This window comes from Hippocampus zosterae, chromosome 15, assembly GCF_025434085.1.
Source record: "Hippocampus zosterae strain Florida chromosome 15, ASM2543408v3, whole genome shotgun sequence".
Lineage (NCBI taxonomy): Eukaryota > Metazoa > Chordata > Actinopteri > Syngnathiformes > Syngnathidae > Hippocampus > Hippocampus zosterae.
The window spans coordinates 9,315,190-9,339,906 of NC_067465.1; the positions used below are offsets into that span (position 1 = coordinate 9,315,190).

At 44.0% G+C, this 24,717-nt stretch overlaps 2 protein-coding genes across 3 annotated transcripts in view; both read right to left on the reverse strand.

Moving 5' to 3' along the window:
- The window catches only part of LOC127616098 (disco-interacting protein 2 homolog C-like), a 34,616-nt gene extending 28,718 nt beyond the window's left edge, over positions 1-5,898 (reverse strand). Inside the window, exon 1 of the mRNA XM_052087510.1 lies at positions 5,640-5,898. Coding sequence (XP_051943470.1) covers positions 5,640-5,721 — 82 coding nt within the window. The 5' untranslated portion in view covers positions 5,722-5,898. The remainder of the gene's footprint in view (positions 1-5,639) is intronic.
- A 907-nt stretch (positions 5,899-6,805) lies between these two features.
- On the reverse strand, positions 6,806-23,978 carry larp4b (La ribonucleoprotein 4B). 2 transcript variants are annotated; one of them, XM_052087528.1, is made up of 18 exons: positions 23,367-23,978; positions 21,272-21,356; positions 20,693-20,826; positions 17,864-18,017; positions 16,983-17,156; positions 16,744-16,822; positions 16,390-16,526; positions 16,047-16,150; positions 15,319-15,429; positions 14,595-14,648; positions 14,235-14,444; positions 13,679-13,782; positions 13,304-13,579; positions 13,177-13,201; positions 12,922-13,089; positions 12,562-12,764; positions 11,569-11,683; positions 6,806-11,311 (listed from the first exon to the last, which is right to left on the reverse strand). In XM_052087528.1, exons 3-18 carry the CDS (start codon positions 20,771-20,773, stop codon positions 11,000-11,002), a joined length of 2,307 nt encoding a protein of 768 aa, XP_051943488.1. In that variant the 5' UTR covers positions 20,774-20,826; positions 21,272-21,356; positions 23,367-23,978; the 3' UTR covers positions 6,806-10,999. The 2 variants fall into 2 exon arrangements, with proteins under 2 accessions (XP_051943488.1, XP_051943487.1); XM_052087527.1 differs by lacking the exon at positions 21,272-21,356.
- Between the last annotated feature and the right edge of the window lie 739 nt (positions 23,979-24,717).

Sequence of the window (24,717 nt, forward strand, 5' to 3'; positions counted from 1 at the left end):
TGCACAAGTCACGCGGCCTTCTCGGGTGGTATCTCGCTAGTGGCAACGGCCGTTTGCCGCCCATCCGCACTCGTTGACTCGCGCGCCAAAGAATGTCACATTATCATCATTGTCATGCTAATTGCCACGAGCCAACTTGAGGACCTCACGTGGAAGTTGAAAACCAGGCGGGCCTTCTTTATCAGCAGCCATCGAGATGTTTGTGGTTTGGTTTGTCTTGCGGCGACGGCCGACTTCATCCCGTCGGAGTGAGTTGGCGATTGTGAACGTTAGCACGTTTAATCTGCTGGGTGAATGCCAAAGCGGAACGGCCAAGCAACTGGGTCAACGAGTCCGCCGCTCATCCCCGCGCATCAGTCTTGCCTTGGAAAAAAAATTAAAAATCAGCTCAATACTCAGTACTCCTAGAGAAAGTAACTTTGGTCCTTTTTGGATTACTTGTTTCTTCTGAAAAGATCCATTTCGACAAGACGTTGATGTAAACAGTTTTTTAATCTATTTTTTTACATGATTTTAAAATGTTTGTTTGCTTTTAAAAAGTTATGTTTGTCCATCGTCAAAGTGTCTCTCTCACACACACACACACACACACACAAAATAAATGTCATTTGAGCGTCATGAGCCAAAACTAAAGCTTAGAGAGGACTTTGGCTGAGATTTATTTTTAGAGAGGATCAACCATTTACAAAATCATAAATAATAACTGTGGCCTTAATGTGATCCTCTGCATGTGCGAAGCAGTTGGTGTCTTTTCATTTGGCGAGAATGATTGGATGAATTGATTCCGGTTTATTGTTTCCGTTGTACGTGACTTTGAGAGCTGACGATCGTAGTCGTGCATTTGAGACACGAATCTGCTTGTCAAACGTTGGACTTTTGATCTTTTCTGAACTCTTTCCTGCTGGCTTGTCATTATCGAGCAAACAATTTTCGATTGGTGGCGCATATGTTTGCGGTTACATGAGTTGTCGTATCGTGTAATATGACAAAATATGATTTTACAGACACACACAAATATGCAAGGATCCATTCCACAAAAAAATAAAACATTGTAAATAAGCAAGAGAGGGATTAAAAAAAAGGTGATTAAGCGGGAGATCGGGTAAGAACGAAAACGGAAATAAGCGGGGGATCGGATACACTGGCGGAGAGGTAGCCTTAGCCAGCCCATAGTGCCCCCACAGAGAAAAGTCTAGCTCTGTCACTGATCAGCTAAAGAAAATAAATGCAAATATCCGGGGAATTAGTTTAAAAGAATGCAGAGGATCGGCTGCAAAAATAAAATAAAATAAATAATGGGTATAAAAAATTTGATTAATGTGGTTAAATAGAGAACCAGAATAAATGGAGGATGGGGTCCAAAAAAGTGCCAACATGTGGCCACAGGGATCCAAAAAAATGTTATTAAGTGGGTGGGATACTAAAAAAAAAAAAAAAGCAAACACACAGGTGATCGGGTAAAAGGGAAAAAGTTTGAGAAACTGCGACAAAGAATCGAAAATTGAATTTTTGTGATTCGTATTTATATTCGTATTTGTATGGGTGGCCACAATCATGAGAAGATGCAGATAATGATGCAGACGGTCGTCATGTGACTTCTATGTAGCCGGGAAAATCCCTGAGCTTCTTTTAGGGAATCTCTCATGCACGCACGCCCGCGTACGCGGGACAATTTATTAAACCCAGAAATAGATTTCTCGAGGATGGGGGTGAGGCATGAGATACTTTGTTTTGTTTGTGAGCACAACCGAGCAACACACAAAAAAAGAAACGCCAGATGCCGCAGAGAGCAACATAGGAACACGGACATGGGGAAAGAATTGGGGAGAAGAAAGGTGGCGGAGGATGAGGAGAAGAAGAAGAAGATGAAGAAAAAGAAGAAGAGAGAAGAGTAAAAATAACCAGAAGAAGAGAATAAAGTGAAAAGAGGAAAATGAAGAGGAAGTAGGAGAAGAAGAAGAAGAGTATAAGATGGAAGGAGAAAAAGAAGGGGAGAAGGAGAGAGAAAACAGAAGAGGAGGGGGGAAAAGAGGAGCTGGAGGAGTAACAAAAAGAAAAGGTTGATGGCAGATCGTGAAGATGATTAGGAAGGAGGAGACGGCAAAGAACAGTAGGAATCAGAAGGGTGAAAAGAAGTGCTTGGTGGACGAGCAAAGGGTGAGGATAGAGAGGGAAAAAAGGAGGAAGAGAAGGAGAACAAGAATAAGAAACTGTGAAGAGCCAAAGCGGGATGCCAAAAAAGCGAAGAAGAGCAAGCCGATAAAGTGAGAGAGAGGGGAAAAAAAGGAGCAGAAGGAGAAGAAGAAGGAGAACAGGAGGAGTTGGAGGAACAAAATAAAAAGAAGAGGAAGCTTTGCTTTGGTGCCCTTTCCAATTTCCCAGTAGTAAAATCAAGCCACTTGGGTCCACTTGCTCGGAAAAGTGCAGGGGACCGAGTAGCGCTCCACCTGCACCCAAAGGAGTCGCCCGACTGCTCCTCCTGTCAGCCGACTTGTTCCAACGAGATGACAATTTGCATCAGGTCGCCATTCTGTGTGTGTGTGTGTGCGCTTGTGTGCATTTGTGTGTGTGCGCGTGTGCGTCTCTGCACACACACATCTATCCAACCGTCCATTTTCCAATCTGCTTATCCTCACGAGGGGCACGGGCGTGTTGGAGCCTATCCCAGCTGTTCTCAGGCAGTAGGCGGAGGACACCCTGAACCGGTTGCCAGCCAATCGCAGGGCACACACAGACAAACAACCATCCGAGCTCACACCCACATGAGAGACAATTTAGAGTTTTTCATTAAAATGCCATGCATGTTTTTGCAATGTGGGAGGAAACCATAGTTTTTTTTTAATCCCAAAGTTGAATTTGTCTTCCTTCAATTTACCCTTGTCCACTTTTTCTTTCCGTCCATTTTCATTGACGTTTTTTATTATTTTTTGTTTTGGGCACAACGTGGCACTCTTCCGTCACATGAACCCCGGTGATGTTCCTGCACCGCATCCAGGGAGGATGAGAGAATTCTCTGGAAGGTTCCAAGGACCAAGACACACATGGAATTGATCAGCGGCGGCGAACGAGCGCCTCGTCATCTTCCCATTCCGACCTACTGCCAGAGGCGCCAAAATGCTTCGATCATGTGCTGACACGGCACGCTCACCAAAGAATAGCGAAAGGCTTCGTAAACTTGATGTCTCAAGACGCTGTGGATGACTCGATCGTCTGTCGATGTTGGATTGGATTGGATCCAACTTTATTGTCAAATGTGCTATATGTGTATGTCTATGCTCATTTTGTAGTTTGGGCAAAATACAATGACAATCTGATCAAATGACGCCAATTAAGGGGATTAAAGGCTCTAAAGCCCCACTTGACCCCCATGGGCAACCCCCCACCCCCTTAACCTGTGGTTGTTTCCATGGGGGTGACATGTCCATGAAAAGCTATCAAATTGAGGATTAAGGGCCAAAATCAATTCAGAGCCGGTGGCAGGACGGCAAGGGGATCGGGAGGGGGGCGGGGGGATGGGGTCGTTGAGTGAACACAAACGTAACGACCGTCACAACATAATCACACCCAATGAAGCCCCCCAACAACTACCACCTCCGTGCGGCACCCCCTCTCAGCTTGACAAGTGAGCCAGTGGGAAAAGTGCTCCAGACGTTTCGTGATGCAATCCGACACGAATGCGTGCACGCGCGCGCACACCCATGCACACACACACACACACACACAGACAGACAGTCACAAACACTCGAACACACACCCAGACACACACACACACAGACACACACACACAAGTGCAATCTAACATGCAAATACCCACGTCCAACAAACACACACACATACACATTCAAACATCCTCCTCCCATGGTGCTTTCCACCTGCTCCAAAGATGACATCACCTCCGGGACAAAAGCAACATGGCAGACAAAAACACGTTTTCACACAGTGCTGAGGAGCGGCAAAGGGACGACACCACATTTGGGTTAGCGAGTGAGTGAATGAACATTGTGAACACATGGTGTGTGCGTGTATTGTGTGTGTGGGTAATTCATGTTTGCTTATGGTTGCAGGTGTGCGTGTGTGTGTGTCTACAGGTATTTGTTTGTCTTTGTGTGAGTGTGTGTGTTGAGTGTTTGAGTGTGTATAAATGTTAATTTCTTTGTTTTTGTGTGTGTACTATGCCTTTTTGTTTGATTGTGTGTGCTAGTGTTTGTGTCAGAATTTTTTGTTTGTGAATGTGTGTCTGTGTGGGGGGGTGCATCTTATCTGTGTGTGTGTATAATTGTTTAACTGTGTGTGTGTGTGTGTTTGTTTGCGCAAGGGTATGTGTGTGTCACATTGTGAAGACATGACGATGGAGTTGACAAAGATGAGGCAGTGGATAAATGGATAAAAGCAGCCTTAGGATCAGTAATAAAAACCAAGACGTTGAAGCGACCCCACGTGGGCATTTGATGCGTATAAACGCCAAAAGAAGGTAAAAGTGCACGTGAGGCAGGCGGCTAAATAACACAGCGAATCTCACCTTTACACCAAATGTTTGGACGTGTGAGTGGACACTATTAGGGGTGTTAGAAAGCTTACAGGTCTGGTGTTAATTCAAATATCCATCCTGAGCATATTCATGCAGCACTAACAGCAGCCGTTCTACGCAGATCATAAAGAAAACATCCCAGTCAGTTCAGTTTTATGGTTTCATGTTGCCGAATTGTTTCTGTTCAACATGTCATGCGAAGGGTTCTAGCACTGCACTACAGATGCTAATTCGCATTAGCATGAAGCCAGCGGGGCCTTCAGGCAGTTTGGCTGTTTCACACAAAGTGGAGCTCTGTTTGGGTGATGTTTAGTTTGTAGGTAAACTTCAGCTGGGTGTGGCATTAAACAGCTTGTAGCCTCTTATTGACCCAAGTACTGGATCAGTCTGGGTTCTTTTTTGTTTTGATCATTCTTATTGTTTATGTAATCATAGCGTGAAAACAATCAGTAAGAACATAGGCTCACTCAAAGCGTTTCCCTTGATCGACATCATAAACCAGTAGAACCAACCCAATGACACAGAACCACATGTAGAAGCTAAAAAGCAAAGCATTTACAGAGGCTCAACTTGTGATGATTGGAACAATCTCACGTTCAACACCGTCTCTGAGCAGTTAATCACTAAACAAAATAGTTGTCGATGGTTCATACAATAGTTCCACCTCAAGTGAAATGATCCCAAATTTTAGTCATTCTCAGTTAAATCCACGCTCGTATACAACGTGAGTCTCCAGTAACTTTAGAAAGCAAAAATGATCAGCAATCCCGCGATATGGCGGGGGGAAAACATTTGTTGTTGGTTTCAAAATCCGCAATACAGTGAGACAGTGAAAAGTGACCCGCTAAAGATGTGAAAGCCTTCTTTGACGAGTACATTTTTGCTGCTGTTGTTTTGGCCCCTGTGCTGACAGTAAAGTTGTTGTGCTGCAGCTGGACGCAAGAGACCAACAACAATAATAATAATAATAATAACAACAAGTTAAACTTTTCCTCGGTTCAACTCAGAAACTGCTCGTCCGACACCTCAGCATACAGCGAAGCGCCAACGAGCCGAGCCGAGCCGAATGGAGTGGCAAGGCCGAACGGAACCAGCAAACGGTGTCACTTACCTTCGGATAACTCCAACTCCAGCTCGGCCAGTTTGGCCCGAACCTCCATGGGTATCGAGACCAGCGGGTCCCCGTCCGCCATTCCGCCGTCGTCAGGCGCCTTGACTATCCTTTATTTCTCGCGTCTTCTTTTTTCCTTTCTCCACTCTTCGTCAAATTCTCTTGAAAATATCCAGAAAAAAACGAGTCGGAACCTCTCCGCGTTTCAGTCAGCGCGGATTTGCTCCAGGAGGCGTCAAGTTCGCCGACATGAGGCAGTTGCTTCCGGTGACGTGACTGCCAAAATAATAAAGCGTTAACAACTACTGAAGTCCAGCAGGGGTTTAATTTTAGAAGAAAGCTCCTGCATGCTTGATCTCCTAACCACTACTAGCCTTGTGCATCAAAATGACGAATTTTTCTTCCCTAAAATGCTTTATTTTACATCTCCATACTTTGTCATAGCTAAATTACATTTAGGTGTAACATAATACGAGTAGAAATGGTGAAAACATACTTGTACAATTCTTTCAATGTGCGATGTAGCAAAAAAAAGCATAATTTCAGTGTTTTGAAAGTGTGCGGTTACAGATTGCTGTTGAAAGCACATGTTGAAAACGTCCTGTTCAGTCTCTGGCGCCCCCTGTTGGGTGTCTAAACTAAAAGCGCTGGCGGTGCCGTATCTGGGGGTGGTCACAGTTGGGAGTACATGGTTAATAGCAGGGATGGGCACTTGACCCTGTTTTCACAACCACACCTCGGCACAATAAAGAGTGTTCCATTAACCTGCCATAGATATTTCTGGAATGTGGGAGGAAACCGGAGTGGAGTCACGGGGAGAACATGCAAACTCCATACAATAAGGCGGAAGCCAGAATCAAACCCTGCATCTCTGCACTGTGGGGCGGACGTGCCCGCCAGTTCCATTAACCTGCCATGCATGATTTTGGAATGTGGGAGGAAATCGGAGGACCCAGAGAAAAACCACTCATTATAATCCTTTTCAACATCGAACACTATACAGTACTGTAATTGTATTAATGAACCACACAAACAGTCATTGGAATAAATTAATGCCTGTAAATCAGTCTCATATGAATATTTTCATTCTGGGAAAAAGAACGTTCCTTATTTGTCATGGATGAGGTCATAAAAATAAATAACAAAATAAAAGACAGAGTCCCGCATTTCCTCAACAGTGCCTAAATGTTTATTTTCCAGTAAGCTACATTTATTTCCTCCAAATAAGACAAGTTGAACATCCTGTCACAAGAGTAACATAAATTATCTCCAAGCCAACCACGCGCTTGATTCCAGTCTCACAAAAGAAAAAAAACAGCAAAAAACAAGGTCAAATAGTCACAAAAAAATACAAAGAAAAAAGATGGTTAAAGGTGTCTTTAGGGGAGCCCTGACGCAGAATCCACGATTGTCCACAGCTGTTAGCGTAGCAAGTAGGTTAGCGCTAATGAGTGAAACCACAGTGAGTAGATAGAACTTGAATCTTTTGCATTCATTGGGTTTTACAAGAAAGACACAAATTTTGGTGTTTTTCTCAGTTGTGCTCCATTAAGGAGACAACGGCATGGTCAAAACAAGCCAACGAGGACAGAGGTGAGCAATATGAACGGTCACCCGAGGGGAGATGGGGCATCGCCCAAGTGAGATGATGGCGACCATCTTTCCGGAAGGGCGGCTCTGTTTGTTTGCACACACGTGCGCGTTCACAGTTCAGAGTCCGAAGGAAATCAGGCCAGTGATGATGGGGGAAACGCCCAAACTGAACACACTAGTTGCGCGCTAACTACACGCTAGCCACAGACTAGCGCCCTCTTGCAGTCATTTTTTTTGTTTTATGAAAAAACGTCCGTACTTTTCACTCACATGAAGAGGTCTAAACCAGACAAAAAAGTTTTGACTTTCTTACAAATGTTGAGACAGGATCAACATTTCAAGGGCCAAACCTAGCCGCAAGCTAACAAGCAGGTGGCTAACGAGAAGTATGCATCAGTTAGCCTGTGCTTCAAATGTGCTTTACGTGTTACAACCTCAGCAGTGTACGCAAAATCAGATGCCCAAAAATAAAATTAAAATAAAAACCAAAACTACAGGATGATGATTAGAGTAGCCAAGACAATGTTGCAGAACTCAAATGGTGTTACGGATGCGTGTAGTTTAGCTTAGCTCCAAGACCATAGTTGGTACAATTGAGAAAAATGCTCATCAAAATAAACACAAAATGTTAGTCAGTGTTCTGATAAATGCAAATTTAACACAATTTTTCTTTCTGCTGATCTAAGATGAACACATCAATAGGAGTTTGGTAGGAATCTCCCACACTCTTGAAAGTTTCCCTAAAAGAAAAAAAAATACCGGTAGTTGAGGAAGTTTGTGGTCTTTTTGCGTTGAGTGTTTTCTTTGTTACTTTTTTTGTGGTGAAACACCGGCGTGTAAACAAGAAGGAAAAACGTGTCAATGGAATGAAAACAAACAAAAAAATTACAGTTTGTCAAAATTCACGCAAATCAAATTAGAAAAAAAAGTTCAGAAAAGCACAACATTACGTTTTTTTTGTTGTTTAAATCCTACATCCAGCTCGTTAGCAACATTAATAGACTTTTTTTAGGTACCTCCTATTTTTTTAATCTTTGTATTTACAACTGTACAAGCAAAGCACACACCTCAAAGTGCATAATATTTAATACAGTATCAACTCTGTTTGCATTTACACGGTTTCACTTTTGCCCGCCCAAAACAACCTGAATCGAAACTATTCCTTTTTTTGTACAATAGGGGCAAAGAGAAACAAAAGACGCCAATAGATTTATTTGCACTCTGCCTTAGGTCACTATATATTCTCTCTTCTTTAGTAGCGGGGGAGGGACAAACACTACACTCTATGCTTGTCTGGTATAAAAGTTAAGGCAAAGTCACTTTTCAAGTTCAAATAAAATTCAAGTTTCTCAAACACCGAAATGCAAATCTTTTGCATGGCAACAACGCTCACCTGCGCTGTTCCTGGTTTCGCACTTGCTTCAAAAAAACTCGAACAGCACAGCTCTAGACATGAGCATTTTCTCTTGGCAACCACAAAGAAGGGGGGAAAAAAGCCATCAGTGTGCATCTCAGTCCTAAAGAAAGTAAGGGGGTATGGGGGGGGAGAGAAACGTTTCCCTTCTCTTGCTGGGGGTAACTCAATTGCTTCAGGCGGAAGGAAGACGCGTTTCTGGAGTTTGGACTCAGACTCGCTTGCTCATTATTTACAGTTGGAGCTAACATGCTGCTAAAGGGCGCTCCATGTCCTCTGGGGGGCACTTTTTCCTTCTACTAATACGCCATTAAAACAAACAAACAAACAAACAAAAAAACGTATCCTTCAATGTCATATAGTGCCATCTAACTTCAACGCAAAATATCAACACCGCCATAGGAGGGACCAGGGGGCAAGGGTGAGGATGGAGAGTTTGTCCCAAGCTCCTGAGGAAACCGAGCGACGGCGTGCTGTTGAGTCAAGTCGCGCACGCGACTTTTGTTCTCGCCTCCTGCACCTTTTGTCAAGCGCAAACAAATAATTCCCACCCATGTCTTCCCAAGCTCACAAATCCAACTAAATGAATGGCACCCGTGTGTTTTGTAAAACGCAAGCACAACTTTGTAAAGTGTGTAACCCAAGACTTTCATAACTCAAGCACAAATTACCTACGCTTTCCCATCAAGTGTGAAAACGAAGAACTAAGTCACACCCGTGTATTCAGAAACTCGTATGACTTAAGCGGGAGCCACAAAATAGCGCGACTTACGATCATTTGTCAAGTCGCATCCGCATCTTGTGACGCTCACGAGTATAACTTAAATTGTAAATTGCACAACCGTGTTTGGTGAATTACGAGAACATTTAGTAAGTCTCGTTTGGCCGTTGGTAAAGCCGAGAACAACTCTCAAGTCCCACTTTCGTCTCAAATGTGCCTTTATCATGCAAGCGCAGCTTTCTAAATGACGCAGCTCGCACGCGGGTTACACAAGTAGCGGTTGCAACAGCTCACAAAAGCGAATTTGGTAAAGCGTTAGGCGCAATTGACCAATTTAGATCCGCGAAGCACACAAAGGATATACGCTTAGCAGTTACTTATTGAGAAGCAGGTAGGACTAAGTCATGCACGTGACACCTCCCCCACCCTCTTCCAAAAATACCGTTCATGTTGTGTGCTGAGATTAATCCTCTTTTCCTCGTCTATTCCCACCCAAACGCTTGCAGTTTTCCATCATGGCCTGTCAATCAAAGAGCACAGCTCAGATGCCTAAAATGGCACCTGGCATTCACTTAGTTAAACTGAACATTTTGAGCCCATGCTAACCAAACAGGCCGACACTTCCTGTAACACAGTCCCGTTTCATCTTGAAGTTGAGCCCGCTGGAGCTGACGACGCCACACGACTAGACGCGCCCCTAATTCCGCGGAACGAAGCATCCGACAAAGAGCGAATGAACGGTGAGCACCTCACACTGTTAGAACTTTCGTACGGTGACGTGACAGTGTGGAACAAGGAAGGCCTCTCCCAACATGCAAAAAAAAAAAAAGAAGAAAAAAACGAAGGCGCCGTCATAGCGCTTCAACGGCTAGGAATGTCTCTTGTATCCAGTGTTGCAAAATGGCGGGAATTTTTAAAAACACTAACTTTCCATGGGAATTTATGGGGAATAAAATGGGAGTGAATCAGGAATGGAGAAAATTTAAGGTTGGCTCTCAACAGGAAACTTTAAATACAGTACAGTTGGCTGAAATATATTTGGGCATAATCCTGACTAAAACTGACTAAAAATCACACTTCTGCTTACAGATTTTAGTTATTTTTTTCCAGTTCTGCTTGGTCAATTTCTTTGCATTTTTTCCAAGCCAAAATCCAGATCACAAGCCAAATAGGAAACATCTATTTTGCATGGATGTCTGTTTATGACAAAACTAAACGTTTCAAGGTTGAAATGTTTATAAGTGACCCTCAATTCCCAATGAATTCCAATGGAAAGTTTCCGATTCGGACTATTTTCAAAATCCCCATCCATGCATTTACAACCCTATCAGTGCCACAAACAAACCCAAAAAGAGACAACTCAAAGTGATTATTAAAAAGAACAAAAAAAGGGCATGGGGGGGAAACCAAATAAATACTTAAACCATGAGACGGTGCTTCACATGCACAGTAAAGTGCTTTTTGTCTGCAAGCCCTGATCCAGAACAGAAGGCGTCCTCTCTTTGCTCGTGTTGAACGTGTGGAGAGAAGAACAAGAACAGAGTAGCCCTGACATGGTTGCTGTTTTTTGTTTAACGCATCAATAGAATAGAGCGTGGGTGGGGGCGGGGGGTTGAGTGGAAGGGTTGGGCCCTACAGGGGGGACTTGGGTGGGGTATGGTGGGAATCCTTCTTTCCTGGGTGGGGCGGCGGAGAGGCCCAGCGGCCAGCTGCCCTGCGCCCGTCCCGCAGGGGTCTTCCCGGGGCCAACTTGGAGGACGGGGGACAAGTCTCTCTGGCCTTAGTGGCTTCCCCTGCCGGGCCTGAGACGTCGGGGCACTTCTTCTCCTCGTCCGTGGGGGCACAACCTGCTGGCTTGGCTTCCTTGGGGGCTAGAGGCTGTGTCGGTGCGGGGGTCTCCTTTGCTCGCTGGCAGATCTCGGCATAGGAAGGTTTCCGCTGTTCCTGCAAGCACATGAGACATCTGGGGTTTTTTTTGGTTGCTTTTAAACGGCACCGTGAGCAAACGATTAACAAGGTAGTTGTCGATTAATTTGATAATCGATTAGTTGTCCATTACACCATTAATTGCTGCAGCTCAACACAAAGGGAAATCCTCTTTATCCTTTGCAAAGAGAGACTAATTGTGTCGCTAGAACAAGGAGTCTATCAATATCTAGATGCTTGTATTAAACAGCACTCTGAATGAAGTGAGCACTGACCGTTGCAGCGCCGTTGACTTGCACAGACTTGCTGGCGGTGGACAGCGTGCCGGGAACTCGCTCCACAGACAGATGCGCCTCCTTGGCCTGCTTCACCTCTGACACCCTCGCTTCTCTGAAAGCAAGTGCCAGGAAATTAGCCAAAATGTCATGTGAGAAGCATGACATCAGTCTGGACAATTGTATCGCCTTCAATTCCACATTGCTGACAAAGAACCAGAATAGAGCAGGACGATGCCACATTTACTCATTTATATTTAATCCTTTCCAAGTTGAGTTTTTTAACTTGGAGTCCAAGTAATATACTCAAAGTTGTATTCAATTCAATTAAGTGCAAATACATGACAATTCTACAGTGACGTGGAAATGTATTTGCCCCCCTCCTGATTTCTGTTGGGTTTTTTTTTCTATACAAGTGTTTGCTTCATTCAACAAGGGGGGGGGGCGGTCAATTAATTTTTTACAGTAGGTCGGAAATGAATGTTTGGATCTTTTTTGTTGTTGTTGTTCGTTTTAAACCATAAAGAGTTAATGTGTCATCAAGAAAGCCGCATGCTGCTTCAGAAAAAGGATTAGGGCAATAATAGAAACAAAAATAGGATAATATTGCAATGCAGGGCGTGCTCCAATTTCCCTCAATGTACCCATGTGGTATGTACGGCTCGCATACATTTTGACCACAAGCATTGCAATTCCGATACATATATGACATAATAAATGTGGTTGGGTATTGTTGTAAAATGATATTATGCACACTGTACTGCATTTCCAAAGTTTGGTTGTTGGTTCCTTTTTTAACATGTAACGCATACGTGCATTTTGACGATGTACTCTGTAGTGTCGTCACATCGAATCAATTTCTCACTCCAAAATCAGGAGCCGAGTCTTGGCCACTCACGAAAAACAGTTGCCGAACCTCACACACTGTATGAGAGTTCAGTCAGGTTTTGTTGTAGCGTTAGCAGGCTCAAGGCTAACCAGTGTGGTTCTTACGCTGCTGGGATGGAGGGAGGCAGTGGCGTGCACGCCGTGGGAGTCCAGGTGGATGCCACAGCAGGGGCGAGTGTAGTGGGCGAAGATATGAAGCTCACAGGCAACAGAGAGGAAGAAGAGGACGAGGAAGGGGGCGCCCGAAGAGGCTCTTTGGGGTCGGCCGAGGTGAGGGCTCCACCGGGACTGGAGTCAACACTCACGTTCTGTGTAATACATAAACACCAAACTGTTAAGACAGCTGCAGTGAAATCACGACTTTTAGGCTAAAGTAATGACAAAAAAGCCTGCAAAATCCTGAAAGGAACTGGTGAGGAATCATAATTGCCAAACAAAAGTTAGTCCGCGTCAAGTGAGGCGTACTCTGTCCTTGGTGGGCGGTGCAATGCCGCTGGCCTGTCGGTTGTCGAAGATGTCCTCCGCCTTGAGATGCCCGGCGGCTCCGGGTAAAGGAGGGAAGCTGGAGAGGCCCAACTCAAAGCTCGGAGACGGCGCTTTGGGTGGAGGCGGCGGCGATTGAGGTGTCACTCGCTTGTCGCACACAAATCGGCTTTGTGTTAAACAACATCATCAACTCAAATAGAAAATATATAGTTCCAATAGGGGAGAATGACTTACTGTAAATTTTTCGTCCCTCTTTTTCCTAAAAGCAGAAGAAGAAATGTTTTGAAGGATTTGAGGACAGCCTATATTATAGAAGTGGTGGTAGGCCCACAGTTGCTTTGAATTCATGACGGTATCATACCTGCCTCGGCCCATTCCCAGGGAGTAGTCTGCTGTGGCGGTGAAGTCGCACACCCGACCTGTGCCCGCCGACTCCCGGCGGGGAAAGACAGAGGAGGTCAAGGCGACAGGAGGTAACCTGCTCCTAGGCTGGCTGGCAGGGAAGCGCGTGGGTGGGCTGCTGCGGACACCGTTCAATCTGTCGCTGGGGAAACTGGGAAAGAGAGCTGGGCTGTCCAGGAGCCCTGTGCGCTCTGCGGCCGGGAGAGTTGGCCTCAGGTGAGGTTTGCTGTGATTCCTGCGGAGAACAAAATAGGACCCCCCGCCCCCCCCAAAAAATTTTTTCTTCTTCCAAATCACTTTTCGGTCTGTTTTACGGAGAATAAATAGCACCAACCTGTTTCTGGGTGAGTGGTGTCTGACATTGAGAGTAGTAGTCACTGGTTTGAAACTGGCCGATGTAAATCCGTTGATGAATTGGTTGTTGTGAAATGGAGCAACCTGAAAAAAAAAATCAGTAATTAACACACATGCACCATATACACTACTCCATAAAAGTTAGGGATATTTGGCTTTTGGGTGAAATTTTATGATAAGCCTAAATTGCACTCAAAACGTCCTAGGTGAACTTTATGTGACCTTCTCTTAGCTTCTGAATGCACATGTACAACCGTTAAAGTTTCTGTTCTTTTTGCACAAGTTGCTGTTCTCTCATGAGGAGGCAAAATTGGAAAGCCAGTTCCAATCACCAGTGATGAAAACACGAAATTCCGACAGCAGGCATACGCTCAAACCCAGGGCAAGTCTAAAACGGAGGACTACGCAGCAACTCAGCATCAACAAAACTCATCTGTGCACACACACACACAAACACAGCTCCAGAAAACGATGGTTTTGTAATTCCTTGTCATATTATTGAAAGTGAAAGCCTTCATACGCCGGCAAGTTCTTACCAGCGTGTGGTCTATGAAGCTGTGAGTGGCCGACCAGGCCTGAGGCGTGATGAGGCTGTAGAGGGGGAACTGCTGCTGGGGGCTGTACATCGGCGGGATGTAGTAGGATGTTGTGTAGCGTTGCTGAGCGTACGGGTTCACCTCCACTGGCCGGTAACCATTCTTTGGCATGAATGTGTTCAGAGCGATTGCCTTCGCCTTTATTCTCGCCTGCGCGACAGCAACCGCACCAAATCTTATTTATAGTTATACAGTACATTTGTTGACATATGTAAGAGTAGAATTGGTTATTTTTCAGGAACGTTTTTTTGGGGGGGCTCTCTACAACATATGGTGAATGTACTTTTAAAAAGGACTCACCTTGATAGGCTTCCCTTGAAAGGTTTTCACCTCCTCCCGGAGATACTGATATGCCTAGAACAGTAGAAAATGTTTTTGTCATTTAAAATCAGACTGGAGTGGCACCTTGAGATACAACGTTCAATCTTTGACATTCTATATCTTTGAAATCTAAAGTCATCTTTCCCCACTGAAACAATGACCTACTGCTTATCGTGCCGCGGCGTGTGTTTCATTATGTACTACCAAACAGCACAGGGTGTCTCAAATCTTTGCTCGCAAGTCACAGCACCCCAATAATTCAAAAATAAATATATATTTTTTGTATATTAATTAAAAACAAAAAAAGAAAAAAAGCAGCAGCTCATATTCTGAAAAAACATTTGTGTGGCGGGCCACTACTATCACAGGATGCCACTTTACAAAGTTTTCAAAACACTTTGCGACTCCCACTAATAATCTTCCCATATGAATACAAAAAGTAATTGCAGGTTTTAAGGGCAAACCAAAAGCAACAGGGGCGCATTTTAAACCCGCACAGGGCACATCATAGGCCTGTCTGATTGGCTCAGGTTAGTTGAGCCAATCAGACGAAAGAAGAAAGAAACTTCAGGAAAAGACAACAATGGTGAATGTGTGCAGAAAAGAATGTGTTACAATCACGACTTTATTCATATGAAAGAAACTGCATACAGCAGTATGTTTTGTGCATTTGGTTGATTTCTAAAGCTCAACACCGTTTTACCTGTTGTGCATCTGCTTCAGACTCAAAGGTGATGAACCAATTTTCATTGTAGGCAAATTCACAGTTGATAAACTTAGGTAGGCTGTCTCCTTTAAAGAGGGCCTCCACCTCCTGTGAAACAAGACAACAAACAAACAGATGCTATTTTGCATTCATTTTGGTTTGTAACGATCAAATATTTTTAGTAAAGATTGTTTAAAATTGATTAAAATGAATGGCAAAATAAAGTTTTCCAAGTGATTATCAATAGATTCGGCTAAAAATTGTTGATCATTGAAAAATGTTTCCAAATGTCTTATTTTCATCAACCAAAATATAATCGGTCTGCCTCCATGGAAAACTACAAAAAACATCTTTACTTTTGTGAGACTGAAATCAGAGGATTTGGACTATTTTAACAGTTAATTTAATGGTCGGTTGAGGTTGAGACAATTCATTTTGACACCTCATACAATACAGGACATTCTTCAATGAGCTGATGCACTCAACAGCGACAGGTTGGGCTCACTGTTCCACAAAGACATCACAATAATCCCAAAAAACACTTTGCATTACTGTCTTTTGACCGACAGTTTTGACACTGATGACACCAACGAGACCATCGGCTCAGTTACGCTGAGGAGGACACGGACCAAGCAGATGTAAACGCTTATGTGCATGTCAACGTTCTTATTGGTTGATAACCAGGGAGTTGAAATATCAGACAAGCTGCATGTAGGTCCACTCACGTGGACTGGGGTGCTCTCTGGAACCTCTCGAAGGATCACGATGCAACGGTTCTGATTGGGTCGCACCTTCTCCCCCTTCTCATCTACCTGGACCAAAGGCAGAGCTGGAGGACGAAGAGGATGACGACGTCAATGCAAACAAGTCACATGACGTCAACCTGAAGCAGGTGTGTGTTTACACACACACATTGTAACTAGCGTTTTTGTGATTGTCACAGCTCATAGAGCTTGTTAAAGTCTCAGCCAAGTCTCGTGAAAACCAATTCAAAGTCAAGTCTTTCCCGAGTTTTAACCAGAATCTCAAGGCTAAAGTCAAGTCGAGTGAGTTGAGCCTCACACTCACAGCGTAAAATGTCCACAATGAGCTCGACGTCGGTGCTGAGCTTTTTGATGTGATCCAGGTTGGCCACAGTCACGATTGGCACATACTGGTCACTGTCCATTTGAGAGATGAGGTAAATGTCACTGGCCAGGTTCTCGCTGAGGGACAAAGAGCGGACACACTTGCTTAGTTACACTTTGGGTGAGGAGGAGAACAGCGGTGGGCAAGAATGATATCTTGTGCTGCATCTGTCAAAAATAGCTTAAGAACTGAACTAGTACGAGTGCTAGGAACTCGAATGACAACAAAATCCCAAATGAAGACGGCGATGCAAATGAAGAAAACGAGTAAAGGAGGAAGCTAGAAAAGGCTTACCGAGAAAGACAGAATTCGAGAGTTTTCTTCAGCTGCTCTCGCAAACCCTCCTGGGGATTCTCAGGTTGGGGATCACTGACTATTACCACAGAAATAAAATCAAATGTTAAATAGTCACAGAAGAAATGAAAGACCAAGTGATGGCTCGACACTCAAAAAACTGACGCAGAGGTACTTATAAGTCAAGGCTCTACTGTATTGTGACTTGTCCAGCTGTCATTTTTGCGCCACGAACCTACCTGCGGATGCAGGCGGCCTCTGCTCTGGGAATTCCGGGAAGGGCGGCTCCGAGTGCTCCAGGGTAACGGGCGCGGCCAAGGCGGGAGACTGGGCCAACATCACCAGCGGAGGTTCATCGGGCTCGGTTAGCAGAGGCTCTTGATAAGCCTTGTCCTCTTCATTTGCTCCATAACCTTCCACGCAAAAAACAAACGCACAAAAAAAAAACACAAGTCACAAAGGTTAACAATAGGAAGGATTCCAAAGGTGCTCACAATTTGGCAGGAAAGGGAGTCCTTATAAAGTGCCACGTATTTGTGTTACTATGACAAGCTTATGAAAGAAAAAGGAAAAACATGCCTGAAGACAATGCCAGCCTCTCTGATTCAGAAGTGTTTAGGGTTATTTTAACACTCCACCGTGTGACTATTCATCAGGTTGAGAATTGCAATTATGGGATTTATGTGATGTGTCACTTTGTTATCGAGTTCATGATCTTAAGCGCATCGCAGTCACACAGTCCTGCGCGCTCCCCTTCTTGAATAAATGGAAAATTCTCATTCCAATTATGAAAGATTTCAATTGTGTGTCGCCACAGGTGGCAGTAATCGACTCAAGCTACACATACAACTGCAATGCTGTGTTCGGACAAGGAAGAACGCTTGCGACAGAAAAAAGGCAGACTCTTTGATCACCGTTTTGAAAACTTTTTGTTCAAATTGGACAAATTTCAAGGTAGAAGAACATTTAGGGTGTATTTTGGGTTACTTTTGGACAGGTTTCAGGCTGAAAAAATATCTCGGGTATGAGGAATTGCTTTGTGAGGGGTCACATCTTTTCACCTCTCTGTAAAATGTCATGAAAAGTGAACGCTTTAAATGGCAGCGAGCGGCAGGCAAACCTGGTGGGCCATGCTGGGCCGAGCTCTCGCAGCCCTCCTTCCATGGTTGCAGGGCCGCAGTGCACTTGTCAGCACCGCCGCTGGGGTCCAGGCTAAACATGTGGTTGGCCCATGCTTTCGCATTGGGGTTGAGGTCCGAAACCTTGGCAGATTCCTACAGACAGAACGCGAAATGAGGCTCAGAAGAATACTTTGGAAAGAAGAGTATATACAAAGTTTCAAGAGTATCATATACAAAGTTTCAAGAGTATCATGCTCCCATCCTTTTTTACAGATGACGCTCAAATAGACATATCTAAAATCGTCTACCCCCATTGAAATGAATGGGAAGGTCGTTGATCTGTTCCAGGCATGCAAGTCGCAGGTACAGTTTTTGTGTATTATGAATAACCATCCTCACAATCCACATTTTTGTAACTGACTTTGAAAGTACGTGACCATGAAAGGATGGACCTGATCTGGCGGGTGATGTTGGAATCAACACATGAGAGCATAGTGTTGGCAAACCATTAGTCTGTCTGCATCTTGAGTGATTCGGCCTATGATGTGCCCTGTGCGTATTTACTGTTTGTTCAGTAAAGCGAGTGCGTCTATCCTTCGCCACCTGATTAGAGTATGTTCCAACCAACTGTGGTAGTCGACTTTAAACTAGCTAACGATGTTTACTTTACAATAGACAGGAAGTTGTGTAAGTCAGTTCTGCTTTGCAGGAGACGCTTGGTACTTTATCTTCTCCAAGTGTGAAATGATGTCAAATTTCTTTTTCTGACTGCTTCCGGGCTCACATGAGTCGCCAGTAATGTTACTCGGGGGGTGATCACCGCAAAATCCTGCATTAAAGAGTGAAGAATGTGCAATTTTAAATTAGATGGGTACAATTTTAAAATGAGTGATACGCCCACCCACGCCCACCAAGAGAGACAACAAAAATGGCAAGAGACGGCTATTTTCAAGGCTGACATTGACATGTTCTATCCCATCTGTCTGTTGATGCTACTCAATATCCAGTACATATAAATGATGACAATGAGCTTTAAGAGGATAAATGTTTAAAGTTGTCCCATCGTCCTACCCTTTCTGGCTGCCATGAAAACGGATGGCCAGGAAGCACACCTTTGTTGCTTGACCTTCAACCAAATGGTCGGCGGCGTTGTTTTGGAAAAAGATAAACGCATGCTGGCCACGATCACGCATGACTTATTAGACTGCAGCTTGTGGAGTGCCGACGTTATTACAACACTCGCGTTTATAGTAAGGCTGAAAAAAAATAATAGTTGGATAACTCTGGTGTTGACCACAAAAATTGGTCGGAACAGAAATTTCTGCCTCAAAACTATAATTAATCTTTTTTAAATGAGATTTGCGACACCCAGAACCACTTAGTCCATTCTATGTTTATGCATGAATGTTTGTTGCAGACAACCATGGCCCTTGAGTGAGAGGTGACTTTCTAACCGGAATATAATGGTGTCATTCAACTATCTTATACATCTCGTGCTGGCATCAATCTTTATCCGGTCGCGGAAAGCTGCCTCGAGTGTGTCAACATTGATTAATCAAAACAAGTTTTACTTTTTAGCCCTGAGGGATTTGCTTTTTTCTCCTCAAAACAAACATCCTTTAAAACAGTTTGAAGAACATGTTTTTCCCCCACTATTAACATTCATAAACCTCCAAAATAACTTTTTTTTCATATGTAATTCTTTGAATCCGGTTTCCTCCTACATCCAAACACATGCATGGCAGGTGGATTGAACACTCTAAATTGTCCTGAGGTGTGTTTGTGAGCACAAAGGGTTGTTGTTCCTCTATGTGTGCTCTGCGATTGGCTGGCAACCAGTTATGGGTGTATCCCGCTTAATGCCCAAAGCAGGCTGGGATAGGCTCCAGCACGCCCGCGACCCTCGTGGGATAAGCAGATTAGAAAATGGATGAATGGATGTAGGGCGGCACAGTGGACCAGTGTTTAGCGCGTCGACCTCACAGTGCAAAAGTGCAGGGTTCGATTCTGGTTCGGATTTCTAGTTCGAAAAATATAATTTGAAAAAAGTTGGAAAGGGAAACTGCTTTTGCAATGTATAAAAGGGAACCATGTGAGATGAGAAAATGGTTCATCGTACCAAACATAATAGGACTGAGGTCGATTTTTTGAGGACGATTCCAGTATTTGCTAGAATAAAATTGTTATAACGATAAAGATGGATAATGAATGAAAATACTTAAGCCTCTGTCATTCACAATCGCAGAGTGTCAAGGCCGATTTTGAGTTGTCTTGACGGGTCGTAGCCCATGTAGAGCGACATACTCAACGATTGGTCGTCTGGCATCCTGGATGGAAATAGCGTGGCATTTCCTACGATTGTTTCCTTGGGATTGACCAATAATGAGATGGAGCAAAACCTCAGTCACCCCACTGACCAGCGTGCTCTCTTTAGCTCCTTTTGCTGGCCGCAATATCTTGTGGGACACAAGTGCAGGTCCATGCTGGAGTTTTGCTCTACAGGAAGAACAAGTGCATGGTGCAGGGAACGAATTCCATGCCTTGAGCATACGTTGGCCCCTTGGTGGTTGATTGTCCACTGGTTGTGAAAGTAATTGATTGATGATATATGCAGCAGAGATGGCATTCAAAATGCAAATAATGCTGAGGATTATGTTCATCCGGGCAACCAAAAATTGTGATTATAATTCACATTCGATTCATCCTGCAGAGCAACATGATCCAGTGAAAAACCTGCGATGCTGCAAAATGGGAACAACAATATGTCGAGGGGCAACAGCGTGTCCCCTCTAATTTGAAATGAGAGTTCAACCGAAAGGAGCACGCACCAAATGAACGTTGTCCTTGGCCTCTTGTACTTGCTGCACCTGTGGTTCAGCGACAACCTTGGCGTCCTGGTCAGAAGTCATGAGCCGTCTGCTTCTTGGCTCCTCAGGGAGAAGTCTGCGTAGCACCCAGGAGCCTAAGGCAAAACAACAACAAAAAATAAGACCACAGCAGGGTTTGCGCAGCGCCATAACAAGAAAACAACATGTGGTGTGCAAAAATAAAGAGATGTACATACTGCTATTTGTACTTTGCACTCACCAAAACAAAAACATTTGATCAGTGCTCAATTAATCAATACACCCGCTGTGAGTCAATATGGTCTTTGTGCTTGCACTGATTCAAATGACGGCGAGTGAAAAAGAATTTGCTGTGTGGCCGAATGGATGGCAGCACTCACAAACAGAAGATAAGACGATCGCCGCAATCAATTATTTTAGCTTATCAACATATACAACACTGACCTCTCCGGGCAGCTAATGATTCAACTGTGTGCTATACTGCTGAAATAAAATACTCCATTGCCTCATTGGAAGTACTATTGCCATGCATGGGTCAACTAGTGCACAGCTTTGCCTCACTGGTAACGTGGAGGGAGTTGCTCGACTCAGGACCTTAGTTCTACCCATGTGCAAAAACATTACACAGTACAGGATGGAGCTTGACCTGCACCAAAAAATATTGAATGAGGGTGAAAAAGAAGAAAGACAGTAAGTAGATAAAACTCAAAATATTGAATATTGAATATTAGAAAAGTAAGGCCATGCTGAGTTCATCAGATTTATTTATGACATTTGTGTGGGTGGGCCAGGTGGGCCAGCATCATCGAACTTTGGGCGAGCCAATCGGCACGTGGTGACGTGGGGCCATTATCAAATTCAGACTCTAACATCTATTTCTTAGTTTTTTCTTTATACTTATCTAGGAAAGACATTTCAGATTTTATTTTGCAGTGCTGACCCTATAATAATGTGATACTGTGATATTTTTGCTCAGTTATTGTATCGTCCAAATCTGATATTGACCAGAATTGCTAGCGGTTTTATGGTCCGCTTCATGACAGCCGAGTTCCCGTCCACTTTAAAAATTGAGCCCTGAGCCCCAACAACATGACGGGTGGGCCATTACGGTTTAAGAATAGCTGGTGGGTTTTCCCTGGGGAAGGTTGCTCGCCAAGCAGGTCCCAGGAGTTGGAAGAGGGGGGTGGAAGGTGGGGACTGTGTTGATCCACACAAGACACGTGAGCACCCCCCACACTTACCATAAAATCCGGTGATTAATCCGCAATTTTTGCCTTAAAAAAAAAGCAACATTTTCCACCCAGTATTTTACAAGGGTCCAGACAAATTAAAAATAAATAAATAAAGGGTCACATTCTATAGACATTTATCAGTAGAGGCTGTTAAAAAAAAGTGTATTTACATTCCAACATGTTTTATATCTGATGTTACAAATTCATGTAAAACTTATATTATACGACAAATTGCCCAGAGTTGTGGCGGACATTTCAGTTCCTGTTTCCAGTGTTGTTGCAGCTTAGTTGCCTCCTTATTACTTACCTCATTGGTGTTTTTCTAAGTTTTAGCTCACTAGCATTGGTCACAAGCCATTTGCAGTAAATATGTGCACTATAAGGCATGTCGTTTGCTATTGGCATACTGTAGAGTCACCTTATGTTGTTACAATTGCTGCTAGTAGTAGAAGTAATGTTGCAAAGGTTTTGGAGTTAAAACAAAATACTTGATTAATGAAGTAATCGATAAAATAATTATTTCCAAAAATATGTATCGGCAAAAGCCCTGCTTCAAACTAATATTTTCCTTTCTTTCTTTTTGTACTAGGAGTAGTGTGCTCCATAATCTAAAATTTTAGGGTGGAAGTAGAGGCACACACTATACGTTGACTTGCAAAGTACATATACATCCATTCATTTTTACGCATTTTAAGTACAATCAGTTACAAGTTAAAATCTGTTTTCAAATACAATTTAGGAAATAAATCTTTACTTAGCTTTTGATGACCATTAAGGCCTACTGCGCTACTGAATTTCAATGACGATCATTACCGTGGTCTTTGATGAACAAAGTGTTTTTCGAGGTTCTAGTTGGTCAAGGCAATGAAACATCTGCTGCATTTCCCACCCCCTTTCAGAACTTTCGTATCCGTCACAGGAAAATGATACTTAAAACACTAGGACCGTCTCGAAAATGGCAGTTTGATAAATACTGCTCTGACGTAAATCAATCAATCTTTGGAATTTTACACCCATCCCACGCGGTAAACGGGGTTTTCCCAGTGTCAACACTGCAGGTGGGAGTGCAAAAACGTCAAGTGTTTTGATCACCCGAGGAGCAAGCACCATGCTACAAGTCTCCTCGGGGCGGACATTGATGTACTCATTACACCCAGAAAATGCCCGAACAAACGCATACCGTTGGACGTTTATGTTGATCGAGTAGCCCCAGTGCCATTAGCGGTCGTGCCCAATGAAAGATGGCGACCTCCGGCGTGAGTTCCCCCGATTCCCCCAACCCCCATCAAGCTAATATTGAGTTAGCTCCCACTGCTAACTTCACCGGACTTTACTACTACAAAGCTTTTGCGGAACCCCCGTTGTTTTTTTTTACTTTTCAATTAGTTCACTTGAACAAGTTCAATCGAGAATTTGATACTCACCTGTCAACTCTCGCTGGTCGAGCAAGCCAAAACAAAACAGGGAGAAAGGCGTTCAAGCAGCTGCGGAGGGGCACAGGAGACACCGGGGTTTCGACTGAGGCCTACGTAGGGCGTCCGGGGCTAAATGCGCAGGGTATTAAGCAGCAGGCTCCCCCGACGAAATAAACGTCGTAGCTCAGCCTCCCCGGGACACTTCTTGGAGCGTCCGCCGAGTTTTAACAAACAGTCTCCCCCCCACCCCCACCCCCCACCCAAAAACGAAGCTAGTTCCCCGCTAGCCTCACAGCGAGGTAGTTAGCAGGGGGAGCTAGCTGGGTGACTAGCTTAGTCCGCTTGGCTTTGACCAACTTGGACTAATGCGGTGCGTGGACAATTCCACGCCAGGCAAAAGCCCCACACACGGTCAGCGGCGGCAGCAAGGGAGAGGAACCAATAGAGCAGTAGCGGCGAAATCCAAGAAATAAACGCGTCAAAGCTGGCGACGTTCCACGCGAGCACACACAAGCTTGCCGACTGGAATGGAAGCTACCGCTTGCGGTTTCCTTTCCCTTTCGTCTTCCAGGCTAAGATCGTCGACACACTGTGAATGATCACTCTCCACAAAAAAAGGTCAGCCATGTACTGGCACAAGAAAGTCATGTGCCATAATTTACTGTCAAACTTTGCTGCCACTTAAGAAAAAAATCAATATCAGGTTAAGTGTTGAGTATAAATTGATGGGGCGCATGTTTATGTTATTGTAGGTACCGTTTTGTTGTTGTTTATTGGCAAGCTTTGGATTTTTATCTCCGGTTTAAAATTATATTATATATTTTTTTGTTTCCAATTTGTTTTTGTTTTTTTGCTGCCAGCCCATTCTAGTCAGATGTTTTTAATGGGATAGGACTTTCTTTTTTTTTCACTGGCTAAAACGGGCTGACAATTACACATATATACTGTATATATTTTGTGTGTGTGTGTGTCTAATTTAACTTTCATGCACCGAACCCTTTTACCCAATGTTTGCCCCTCCAGCTATTATATTGAACAACCGGTTTTGAGTGAGATCTCTGTTTGTTCCGCTGATCTTTGCTTCAATGCGGAAGCCGTAGCTGTCACCGATGGCTCGCGCACTTTCCCCACCTATTTCATTCTGCCGGCCCTGATTGGCTCTCAGCGGTCGCTCCGATTTTCTCCTGTACGCACGCGGACCCACTCGTGATCGGGTGGCAGTGGGCGGGGTCTTTGAAGCACCGGCCGCTATGATTGGCTGCTTGAACTTGGCAGCGGATCGCAACAAATTGCTGTGTTCACAAATTACAAGCAATGTTAGAGATATATTTCAAAATCCTAAAGTCAACCACAAAACATG